Here is a 12994-nt window from a genome sequence, read left to right on the forward strand (position 1 = left end):
TTATATCTATATCTGTATATCTACAACATCAGCCTATCAGCCACAACATTAAAACCACAATATGCCTAATATAATCCCCCTCATGCTTCCAAAACAGCTCTGAGGCTAAGACTTCACAAAACTTAAGTATGTGTCCTGTGGAGTCTGGCACCAAAAAATTAGCAGAACATTCTTTAAGTCCTATAGGTTGTGAGGTGGAACCAGATTTGGTCCAGGACATCCCATTGATGCTCAATCAGAATGAGATCTGGTGGAATTTGGGCCACTGCCTTCAAGGAACACCATTGCATTGCCATGGGGGGGGGGGGGTGTACGTGGTCTGCAACAATGTTTAGGTGGGTAATACATATCAAAGTAACATCACTTGAACGTCAGGACCCAAGGTTTCCTAGCAGAAAATTGCCTGCAGAAAGCACTGCATCTGCCTGCATCCTTCTACCATCTCTTCCCCTGGTAAATGACGCACACAGCCATCCACCTGATCTAAAGGAAAATGTGATTCATCAGACCAGGCAACCTACTTCTACTGCTCTGTGGTACAGTTCTGGCACTTTTGGTATTGGTAGTGGACAGGGGTCACCATGGACACTCTGACCAATCTGTGGCTATGTAACTCCATACGCAGCAAACCATGATGTTTTCTGACACCTTTCTATCATGGCCAGCTACGCTTTTCAGCTATTTGAGCTAGATTATTTATTTTGTGTGACTGGACCAGACAGGCTAGCCTTCACTCCCCACATGCATCATTTAGCCTTGGGCACCTATGACCCTAATGCCAGCTGTGTTGTGCAATATTGTGGCTGATCAGTGTATATTAATATACTACAAAAAATAGATAAAAGATACAAAAAGAAGGATAGATAGATAGATAGATAGATAGATAGATAGATAGATAGATAGATAGATAGATAGATAGATAGATAGATAGATAGATAGATAGCAATGCTATGTGACTGTAATATATAACATAGATTGGTGCAGAGAGAGATGGAGAGATGATGGTGGCGCAGAAGACAACTCTACAGTGACACAAAGGTAGCTCTTGATGACTCACTCCCTCCCTATTTTTCTGTATCTCTCTCGTTCTGTCTCTCCAGTCTGGATTAAAATAACAGTGCCCCAGCAGCCCCAGCCTGCAGAGGGGGAGTTATGCTTTCCATCTCAGAGACAGGGTGATACGCTAAAAATACCCCTCTGTGTGTGGGCTGCACTAGGAGATCAGGGGGGGGGGTGCAGCTCTGGAAGCTGGTTTGTACATTACAGATTTGGTGTATGCAGCATGAGACTCCATGTGCCATCTAAAAGCACAGGATGAATGCTTTCACTGGATCCGAGCCGGTGTCAATATCTCTGATTGGCTTATTACATGGATCAGTGTGTTAATTGTATTTCCAGTTCAGCTGCGATGTCTCTAATGGTGTTTCTGAAGAGCCATTGTTAGACAGCCAACTGACCACTGCTATCTTGATTATGGAATTCCTTCCCCCAGTTACTTCTGTGTCTTGGTCATTACACCAGGAAATGATGTTCGATTGGTGCTATTAACAAATCAGTATGTCGTCATACAGTGAAATGGAGCATTGCAGCCTACCTAAGGGTCTGTTTTCGCTGGCGTAAGATGTAAACAAAGCTTAAGACTTTGCATGTTTCAAATCAGCTATTGTGTATGTGAATGAAACTGTTTCAGTTGTAAACGGTCCTTTGTGTACCTTCCTCCCAGTCCATTTATATGTTCAGCCTGTGATGTGCTATAAATCCCAGTATACTGAAACCAGTGAGGATGAAAGTGCTCAAGTGCTGCTGAGTGTTGAAAGCAGACAGATGCTAATCACAAGCAACCCTCATTAAAACAAACACTTGTTCGGGGCTTCCCCCTGACATTTCTGTTCACTAAAGCTTGTTAAAAGATGTAAGCTGGAAACCAGATTCTTAATAGTTTCGCATTACTCCTCATGGTCCCTAGATGCACAGGGACGATTTTCATATAAAAGGTTAGTGTGCACTAGGGATTGAGAGGAGTGAACGTATCGGTGGGAGAGAGAGCCTTTGGGGTGCCAGTGGCTGTACTCAGTAGGAATTAGTCTGATTTGAGTATATGAGCCGGGACCTGGCAGGCTGTTGGTTTCTTGGCTTGGGCAGCTCCAACATCACTGAGTAATGTTTCCCTGTGATGGCTACTGTGGCATGGCAGTGGGGTTCACTGGGTGAAGTTTGCCGTTATGAGGTCAGAGCTGGGAGACACTGCAGGATGGGATTGAGAAGAGAGTGCAGTGGGGCAGCGAAAAGAATAATTTATTGCACTCAGCCTGCCAGTCACGAATGCTGTTCACAACAAGGGTTATGTTTTTAGGCATCAATTTAGAAATTTTTTAAGGAATAGTTCACCCACAAATTGTAATTCAAAGATAATCATTCCAAACTTGTGTGGCTTTCTTTGTTCCCTGAAACAATAAAGATGACATTGTGATACTGGTTGACGAATAATCTGTAAAGGAAAGAAATTGTCCAATTACTTTATGAATCATTAATGGCTTCTTTTTAGTGAATTACAACTTAAATTTTATTCCATTACCTTATGACTTAACGGGATAGTTCAAACAAAAATGAAAATACTGTCATTAATTACTCACCCATATGTTGTTCCAAACCTGTAAACCCATAACCTTATTCATCTTTGGAACAAAAATATTTATATTTAGATAAGATATTTATTGATTAAATCCGAGAGCTTTCTGACCCTGCACAGACATCAATGCAGCTACCACGTTCAAGGCCCAGAAAGGTAGTAAGAACATCATTAAAATAGTCCATGTGACATTAGTGGTTGAACTATAATTTTATGAAACTATGAGAATACTTTTTGTTTGTTACGAAAACAAAAATAAAGACTTTATTCAACAATTTCACATTCACGTGATGCTGCTGAAGCAGGAGCAGGCATTCTGACGTGGAACCCAGATGTGCTGCAGCTTATTTGCAAGCAGAGGAATGTATTGTTAGGAATGTAAGAGTTGCATTGTTGTCTATGCAGGGTCAGAAAGCTCTAATATTTCATCAAAAATATCTTAATTTGTGTTCGAAAATGAAAGAAGGTCTTACTGGTTTGGAACGACATGAAGGTGAGTAATTAATGACAGAATTTTAATTTTTGGGTGAATTATCCCTTTAAAAAGACTATAGTATTCAACATGTATGGACCAATAGTATTTTTGTGTCCTTTTAAAGCTTGAAAGTCAGCCTTTTATGCACCGTCTACTTTTTTTGTCTTCTGTGGAATGAAGAAAGTCACACTGGTTTGGAAAGACATAAATGCTGATGTTAATGCTGACAAAATTTTCTGGGGTGTATTAATAGTGAAGAGAATGTACTGTTCTTGAAGTCAGCAGTGTGCTAATATCATTTGTCTAATAAGAAATTAAAGGAATCCCACAAGGGTTTTAATGAAAATAGAGATATCAAGCAAAAAGAACAAAAAAGTGCACAAATGCAGTGCAACTCAGAGATATCGGAAACAGACAGGGAGCAGGACGGTAGTAAAACATGTTTTGTAGCCCATCATGTCTGTACAGGACTCCGACATCGCACACCATGGAAGAGCCACTCTAATGTGCAAAGTCGAGGCTTATATGGAATTTGGAAACGCATCCAGCCATAATATAGATAGTGAAAACAATCTTCTCAATGGCTGTCAGAGAAATGACTGTACAGGTGAATCAATGGTATCAAGGCTTTAAAGCCTCTTCCTGAGGGCAGATGCCTGGCTTGTCTGAAATGGTAGTGCTCTCACTGTTTTGGGCACTTTCAATGGGGTGCTTCTGATCCTGTCTGTCAGATAATCTGCTGTAATCCCCAGTTCTCTTATCTGACTGGAGCATGGTGTCCGGCAAGGTGACTTCACGCCAGGAAGCGCAACATGGCCAGCCTGCCTCTTTCAGTCCTGCATGCGTGTTTGGTCGGGACAGTGACACAGGGCAAAGATCACAGCCGGCGAACCATCGTGTGGGGGAACATCAGGAGCCTTGGAGCTTTTACCAGGACTCCAGCTGCTGGAAGAGACTGTTCCACACACTCCCTTAAATATCTTTGTGAGTCAGAGCGGGGACTGATGAGACACAGTTTGCTGTAATGCACTGCCAAAGGGACAGAGCGCCACAATAAAAGCTCTATCACATGGTATCAGCTGCTGATTAAAGAGCCAGTGACCTGACAGCATCATATACAGTCGCCACTGATTTTATGATTGCCCCCCACTCCCCAACATCTGCCCTCTCCTCTGGCCCCCTCCCTGCATGCAGCAATCAACCAGGTGCTGAATGCATGGGTGAGGAGAAGGGGAGGCAGTCATCGGGGCATTGGTGTGCACAAGCAACAAGCATCTGTGTTTGGCAGTGGCGAAAGTGGAGGCAGGAAATAACTGTCACTCTCCATTCAGGCTGCCGTGCTGGGAACGGGCGAACGGGCAGTGGTGGTTAGAGGTTGGGGGAAGGGTTAATCATTAACTGAAAGGGACAGAATGAAGTGGGGTTTTTATTTGGCCAGAAGTCTTTTTTTTATTGTTCTTCCCACTTAAAGTATTCACTCCGATCCGCTGATGGACTGCAGCCATGTGCTCACGGAGCTCGAGAATCTCCAGGGCCCAGAATTTGTGTTTACTGGTAGTAAGGAATCAATAAGAGGGTCACTGGATTGAGTGAGCCCTACAAACCCTTATGGAGCAAAAATATATTGCAGTATATTGGAAAATATTATGTAATATATTAGGCATATATTATTATATATATTTAATTTTTCCAATATATTGCAATATACTGAAAGCGGCAATCATTTGTATATTTTGCAATATATAATATAATATATGTATCATCAATATATCATTCAATGTATTCAAATATATAATATATTAGAAAATAAAAATGGAAAATAATATATTACAATATATCACAATATATTTTAAGAAATATATTGGTAAATATATTTTCCTTTCGTAAGGGAATCCTCCAAGCTGTCCATCACATACTGTACACCAAGTTTTAATTAATTCAATCAGTTTTTTTAGTCAAACTTCAAAGCCTTTTAAAATCTGGAGTATTCATGGAACATAATCAAATTCCTTTATTATTGCTCTGTAAATGAAAACATTCAGAATGAGTTACTGGAACACTTTGTAGTGGCAAATAGGGAGTTAAGTGCCACAGTATGTACTTGAGGCAAGCTCTTCAGATGAGGGGTCAATGGTTCATCTATGAATTTGGGTAGTTTTAGTGCATGCATTTATTTGGCGAGTCGTCTTTTAGTCCAAATCCTTGTGACTCAAAGCTACTTCTTTTAGAGCATTACACGCTCTATTACTCATAGGCCCAGATTTATATTCAATTAATTTCAAAACTGCCATCTCGAAAGGCTCTGAACGTAAGAATCATGCCTCCACGCGCACTCTCCTGGACTGTGTAGAGGACGGTACAACATTTATCAAATTACTTTAATTGTGCTGTCACATTCAGGCAGCCTCTTGGAAGTTAGGAATACATCATCATTGTGTAAAGCCTTCAGGGGGCACGTGTGTGAGCTATTATGAATTTGAATTCTTCCCTCAGGACTTTTACCGGATAACAGTTTCTTTTATTTTTAGACTTTGGTGTGCATCAGTTTGAGTACCTTTGTATTTGAAAGCAGTAATTGCTTTTCTTGTCTTCTGGAATTATTATAAGGTTGCAGCTTTTTACAGTCACTCCAAGGTCATTTAGCGAGGCGTAGAAGATACATAAACAACCCAATCAATTTGCTAGGGTCTGTTTTCAGAGGCAAAGGGATGTGCTGATGCTAATGTGTTATCTTTTATAGGAAACTCACCCAGCTGGCACAAATCTTTTCCTCTGTGCCCCCTATGATCATCATGTCATTGTCCAGAGTGCTACTCTCCAGGGATTCTGTTATCGCTGAATGAAAGCAAGAGCTGCCAATGACATATCCTGCGCTCACAGCGTGTGAAAAAAGTGTGTTTTGTGTGTGTATTTTTCGAGTACATTATCTATGATGAAAGCTTAATGCATTTTTCCACCCTTATTGACTACTGAAGCAAGATAATTTCTGCTTCGTCTTCCACAATTATTTTATGATTGTTAATACAAGCCATTTGCGCACATACATGTGCAACTTGATGGTAGTGTTGTTTATAATAATTCCCAAAACAGTAAATATTGTATTGCTTCAGTTCTCGAAGCTCAGTTTTAGATTTCCAAGAGTAAGTGACACAGTGTTTGACACATACACACAAACACACAAAAATGCCCTTTGATTGTGTATCTATGAGGGTATAGCGAGTGTGTCTCTTGTGCCTTATAAACAAATGAGAACTCCAATATCCCAGCATGCATTCTGCTTGCTTTTTATTCTGGGCTGAGTCACAGCCGTAGACACAAATTACAGAGAAGGAGGCAGTGAAAGGCAGAGATCTTTGAGAGACAGAGACTGGTAAAAAGGCAGAGGAGAGAAGGAGTTAGAACGAGGGTGAAAGAGAAAGAGAGGGGCTCGAATCACAACACGAGAAAGCGGAGAAGAGGGGAAAACTGGTTGACAAGGCTTCTCATTTCTTATTGTTCGCTCCTATGTGGATAGTCTCTGAGCAGCACAGATGTCACATGACTACAGGAGCCATTAAAGTGAAGCACAGACAGAAAAGCAGGAGCATTCGTGTGCGCCCACACATTTACTTTCTCTCTCTATCTCGCACACACACACGCGCACACACACACACACACACACAGAGAGAAACTACCTCTACAGACATGAATACAGTGCAAGAAAAGCAACACACTCTGAACGAAAGGCGCCGTGTTAATGCTGAAAAAAAAGAGCTTGTTCTTCATAATAGGAAGCTGCTATTTGGACTGTGCAGTAAAGCCTGACTGTTGTAGTTATGCAGATAGTGACATGGAGTGGTACATTGACTCTTTAAGGTCAACTTGTGTTGTCATGTGTAATTGGAGTTGCAGTTGTTGCTGGAAAAATACATATAAAATGATTTTGGAAGAAGCTGTACATGCACCTAGGGCATGTAAATATTTAGATAGGCCATGAGTCACCCCCTCCCTCTTGCTCTTCCTCTGCTCTTTAATGTTTTTGCTCTCCTCAAGCTTTTTTTAAGTATTTGTGCACTCCATCTTCAGTCGCTCATGTAGCTCAGGCTTCCCATCGCTGCGAGAGGAATTCTGGGAGCTGCGAGATAAGGAGTGTGAGAGCTGGAAAAACAGAAGGAGCAACTGTAAAAGGGAAGGGTTTAGATGGAAGCAGAAGAAGTGCGATATGGAGAGGGAAGAGGAGGTGTAGGTCAAGAGCCCGAGGTGGTGTTTGTCTCGAGGGGCATGTAGAGAGGACAGACATCACTCGGGATCTCCAGAGAGAGGAAATGGCAGCTGCTAGAAAGAACCAGCTCAGGCATGTTTCAAATGCTGTAGCACTTGTAGCACGTTTGTGTGATAATGTAAACAAGTGGCATAAAAAACTATTTGAACCTAGGCGTAGTCCAGATCCGGCTCACCAGCTGCTACGCAGAAACAGGAGCTTTCCATAGCCACAGGCTAAAAAGTACCTTCAGTTCTGCAGTTAGGGGAAGGAGACGAGCGCAGATGCCTCATGCACTGCGTGTGGGAAGAGGGGCTTTAGTATTTTGTCTGTGAGAAGCGAGGGAGTGAGTGAGGGGGAGGAAGAGTGACTGACAGTGCGCGAGAGAGACTGAAGTCTTGGCAGGCATCTAGTTCTGACGCTTCACTTCTGAAGTGTAGGCTTTGGTTTGAGGTTTCGCTGGTGCTGGTACCCATAATTCCCGGCATGACTCAGAGGAGGCTGGAACCTGAGCTGAGGAATCAGGAATCATTCAAAAGCCCTCTCTTCCTTCTGCTTGGTATCTCTCGCACCTTGCCCATGGCCCCTAACCCTGCTATGAGCTCCATGGGCAGATGCTTTTTTACATTGTTTGAGGCTCTGGTGATCCCGGGTAAATGGTTCGAGGATGAGCTGTGTACTTTGCACTGTTCCAATACTCTCCCTGTCCTTTATTATATCTGCTTTTGCAGTCGGATTTGGTGGGATTATTATAGGCCTTGTTTACTGCAGGCCAATGACCTGCAATAGGTTTTATGCTCACTTTCAGCTCTGCAGTCATTAGGTTCTTCTGGATGACTAGTCTTCATTCATTATCACAGAACCACGATAACTGAACAAATACAGTATGTCTATTATAACCCCAGATGGGGTCAGACACTGTATCCGGTACTTTTCCACTAGTCACATGTTTAATGCCGAAACTGTGTGGAAGGATTAGTCCTTCCACAGATGTCTGTGTTTAGTGCAAAGCTTAATGCAGCAGTTCACCCAAAATTAAAATTATGCCATTATTAACTCGCCCTTTATAACTCTAACCTTTATAGTTATTTTTCTGTGAAATATGAAGGACCAAAAAATATGTCCATATCACCATATTCAACACTTTCTAAACTATTAAGAATAGACAATGTTCCATGGCAGCTCCTAGTTTTATATTTTGCATGTTTGATCTGACATGTCTTATGTGGTTACAGCACATGCAACTTACATTTATGCATTTGGCACAGTTTTATCCAAAGTGACTTACATTTCATTCAAGGTATATATTTTTATCAGTTAATGCACGCTCTGGGAATCAAACACATGATTTTGGCATTGCTAGAGCCATGCTCTACTATTTGAAAAGAAACATCCTTTTCTATTTCACACACAAAAAAGGATACGCATATGGGTTTGGTGACATGTGGGTAAGTAGATAATTACAGATTTTCCTTTTTTTTTGCGTGAACTATTTCTTTAAGCCACAAAGTGGTCATAGAATATAAATTGTGAAGTGGCGGCTGAGGATTTTTCTCTGATTAGGGCTGGTGATTCCTTTAATGGTTGTTCAGGGTGACAGTCTTCATCAACTCTTTATACATTCAGAAAGCGTTTGCTGTCTCTAGAGTAAGAGGCAATCATGATTGTTTGTGTTTCACATCTCTATTTGTGCTGTGTTGGCCAGAGACTGGAAATCTAATGCTGCCGCTGGCAAAAGCTTTGTTCAAACTAAATGACAAGACATGCATTTTTACTTTCTCTCCCTGTCATTTTGGCTTCTCTCTCTCTGTACAGCTATGATGGGGAGAATGGTCCCTCTCCTGGCTGCAGCCCTATGGATTCGCAGGCAATACCTGGGCTGGTGCTCCATCCCTCCTTCCCTCAGAGTCAGAGAAGGGAATCTTTCCTCTACCGCTCCGACTCTGACTACGACATGTCCCCCAAGACCATGTCACGAAACTCCTCCATCAACAGCGAAGGGTAAGCCGTCTCCCTCAACACACAGCACAGTCTCACTGTTTACTGTCTCCACTTTTCATTTATAAAAGGCCTCAGAGGAAGTTCTTTTATCCCAGAATCACCATGCAGTATTTAAGCACATCGACTAAATCGCTCTCTAATACTGTTACACCCGAAGAAGAGCTCATGCTCCCAGCATGCAGCGGTGACCACTGTGACTGCCACTTGGATTATGGCCATAAAAAAATAGCATTTTTGATGTTGGGTTGAATCTGTTTCCTCACACCTGGGGATGATTCTGGCTTCATCTGAATAATGTTAAAAGACCAATAATTGTGAACCTGGACTACAAAACCAGTCATAAGGGTAAATTTCTCGAAATCAGAATGAATAAGCTTTCCATTTATGTATGGTTTGCTAGGATCAGACAATATTTGGCAGAGATACAACTATTTGAAAATCTGGAATCTGAGGGTGCAAAAATAATCTAAATATTAAGAAAATCGCCTTGAAGTTTTTTGCAATGCATATTGCTAATCAAAAATTACATTTTTATATATTTACAGTAGGAAATTTACTAAATATCTACATGGAACATTGGTCTTTAGTTAATATCCTAATGATTTTTGGCATAAAAGCAAAATCAAATTTTGACACATACAATACATTTTTTTGCTGTTGATACAAATATACCTGTGTAACTTAAGACTGTTTTTTTGGTCCAGGGTCACATTTGTAAACATTTGCCAAAATATATAGTATTTTGTTCCTTCATTTTACTGAAACCGCTCTTTCCTCTTTCCACAGACATGCTGAAGATCTCATAGTCACCCCTTTTGCTCAGGTAAGACTCAGTGTTGTGTCTGGCAGACAGTATATAATGAGTGCTAATTGCTTGTCATGACTTGCTGAGGTGGAGTTGAGTGATATTCTGCTGTTCACCTGCTCTCTCTCTTTCTCTCTCTCTCGCTTTTCCTTCTTTTCTACACAGGTGTTGGCTAGTCTACGAACTGTCAGAAGCAACTTCACAATTCTCGCCAACGTCACAACTCCCACCAACAAGTCAGTTCAGCTCTTCCAGCTTTGATGCAACAGTTTCTTTATTTCCGCTTCCCCTTATGGTCATCAGTGTATCCTCTCCAATAAATCATTTTATATATTTAGCAGCATTTTTATATTAACATTGCTCAGTTCATTACAAGGGCAGACCTCCTTCACAGTGAGCCGTTTTAACTGGATTTATGCCAGTAGAGGGCGACCTCCACCACTATCACTAATGTAATTATCTTTTTGTCCACAGGAGGTCACCAGTGACCAGCCAACCCACGGTTCCCCCAGCAACGCTCTCAGGTGTGTTTACTGTACTGTAACTTAGTCACTGGTGAGCTTTCTATCTCCCACACTAGCACTCTCCTACACAGTGTCTCTCACATTACGCATACACTTCCTCTTGTAGGCACTGTTGCCAGTTAAATTAATTACAGCATCAGAAATAGTGGAGCCATATGGGAAACAGGTCTGGAACCCAACCAGATGCTTTAACTAGCTGAATAACAGTCCTGAACCGCTTGTTTCTATCAGGAACTCAGAAGCGTATCAGCAGTGAAGGTGCTCCACATGTTGAACTTCTAAAATAAATGAGCTATGATAAAAGCAGTTATATAATCATATATAAATATTTAATCTTATTTAAGATATCACTTTTACCTGAGCCCTCATCAGATCTTATCATTACATGGTCAAATGTATGTAGATAGTCCCTTCTGTTGAGCAGGTTGCGTATTGTAGTTAGGGGTGTGTGATTATATCGTAATTGTTGTTTAAATGATGTGTGATTTAACTATCGAGTATATTGCAAAAACAAAACAAAAACACACCCAGAGGGTGGACCTTAACACTTTGTGATGTAGGTTAGACTAATGCGTGTACACATTTAGAGTTAATGCTTTCACTGCTTGATTTAGTCTATTAAAATACATTTAGAATTTCCCCAAAATTCATCGTAAGATGGCAAAAATGCCACCATGTGATATTTATATATAGTTTATATTTATATTTTCCTATATAGTTAATATAACACAAATAGTAGTTTTTCCTCAAAAATCTGCACAATTGCAAATGTTTTAAAGGTTGAAAGAACAGTTCAATAAACAATAAGTAAATATTAATTGACTTTTTGCTTTATTTAGTCAATTAAAATAATTTAAGGTTTGCTGTAGCTTTTATTTTTAATTTAATTTTATTTTTGCATCTCTGAGCAACATACTAAGGTGTTTCATTACCACTTGAACTAATCAGTTGAATGACTGATTTACATTTTTTTACAGATGCTAGGACACATTTCTCAATACTTAGGTCACTTTTGCAAAACTCTTCACACAGTGAGCACAACAGAAGTCTATTTGGGCTAAACTGAGGATCGATTATCATTGCTTTGGCACAAAATGCATTCAATGACTACATCTCTCAAATTTCATGAATTATTTTCTCACTCAGACTCAACAACTGCCAAAACGCTTTGTACAAGTCAATTTGCACATGCTTACATACTGTTTTCAAAACTGTTAAACTAATATTCAAAACAATAACATAATACAAAACTGAATAAGACAGCAATTTGCTACTTTTCTACAGTAATATTTGAATGAAATATATTTTAAATCTTAAAATTAAATGCTATAATAACAATTGGACAATTAGTAGATTAGCATTACTATTGTATCCGTATCAGTGGATGGTGTGTATACAATTTCTTTTATTTTGGAATTACTCGGTGCAAAAAAATAAAAATAAATAAACGACATAAAATATTGACAAACCCTGCATCATGTCTGATTCATTCCAGTAACATATATTGCAGTGAATTATAAACCGAGATGTGTCCTTGTTTTACACAAGAAAAAATTGTATAATGCTACGGTTGTTAGTGTTTTTTAGGTCATTGTTTTGTGGGTGACAAACTGTGTTTGTCGGCTGTCAACCTTTGCTAGTGTTCTGGAAGAATGAGTTGATTTGAGACCTGAATAAATTGTTTTGGTAGTTGTAGTGCATTTTGAATGTGAAATGAACTGCTTTGCCAAGCTGAAAGTTGGTTAGGAGAACTGTGTGAAGAGTTTTGCAAAAGTGACCTAAGTATGGAGAAATGTGTCCTAGCGTCTGTAAAAAACTGTAATGACTCACTATGCAGTGATTTGCTGCCACCTATTGGATTTTTTACAATAATGCACAGTATTTGAAAAGTAATGTGTTTTTTGAACATTAAAGCATGTCAGCATATTCCGTTACACCAAATACAGAAAATAATGATCTTTAAAAATTATATTACCCCTTTAATTAGGTTAGGAAAAAAGTGGCTTTATAAAGGTAAAACAAAATAGGTAAAAATCTATTTAAACTTAAAAGTAATTTTCTGTTACTCCTGCAAACTAACCAATTCACAGAATATGATGAATATCAAAAGCTTTGGGAGTCATCTATCCATGGCAGTACTAAACCTGCCAAGGCACCAGCACAATAATGTGCTCAGCAAAATATCATCTACTTATCATTAGTGACAAAATACTGAGATATTTTCTGAAAATTGGTACTAAACCCATTTTCCTTTGAAATGGCTTAGCATGAGCCAATCAAAACTGGTAGAATATTGCCCATTACCCCAATTTCACCTTGC

The 12994-nt window shown here is 39.9% G+C and overlaps 1 protein-coding gene across 1 annotated transcript in view; it reads left to right on the plus strand.

Moving 5' to 3' along the window:
* LOC132150635 (cAMP-specific 3',5'-cyclic phosphodiesterase 4A-like) overlaps window positions 1-12994 on the plus strand; it is a 69653-nt gene that overhangs the window by 42926 nt on the left and 13733 nt on the right. Inside the window, exons 2-5 of the mRNA XM_059559267.1 lie at window positions 9160-9345; window positions 10132-10168; window positions 10316-10386; window positions 10625-10674. Of these exons, the coding sequence (XP_059415250.1) occupies window positions 9160-9345; window positions 10132-10168; window positions 10316-10386; window positions 10625-10674 (344 nt within the window). The remainder of the gene's footprint in view (window positions 1-9159; window positions 9346-10131; window positions 10169-10315; window positions 10387-10624; window positions 10675-12994) is intronic.

Source organism: Carassius carassius, chromosome 1 (assembly GCF_963082965.1).
Source record: "Carassius carassius chromosome 1, fCarCar2.1, whole genome shotgun sequence".
Lineage (NCBI taxonomy): Eukaryota > Metazoa > Chordata > Actinopteri > Cypriniformes > Cyprinidae > Carassius > Carassius carassius.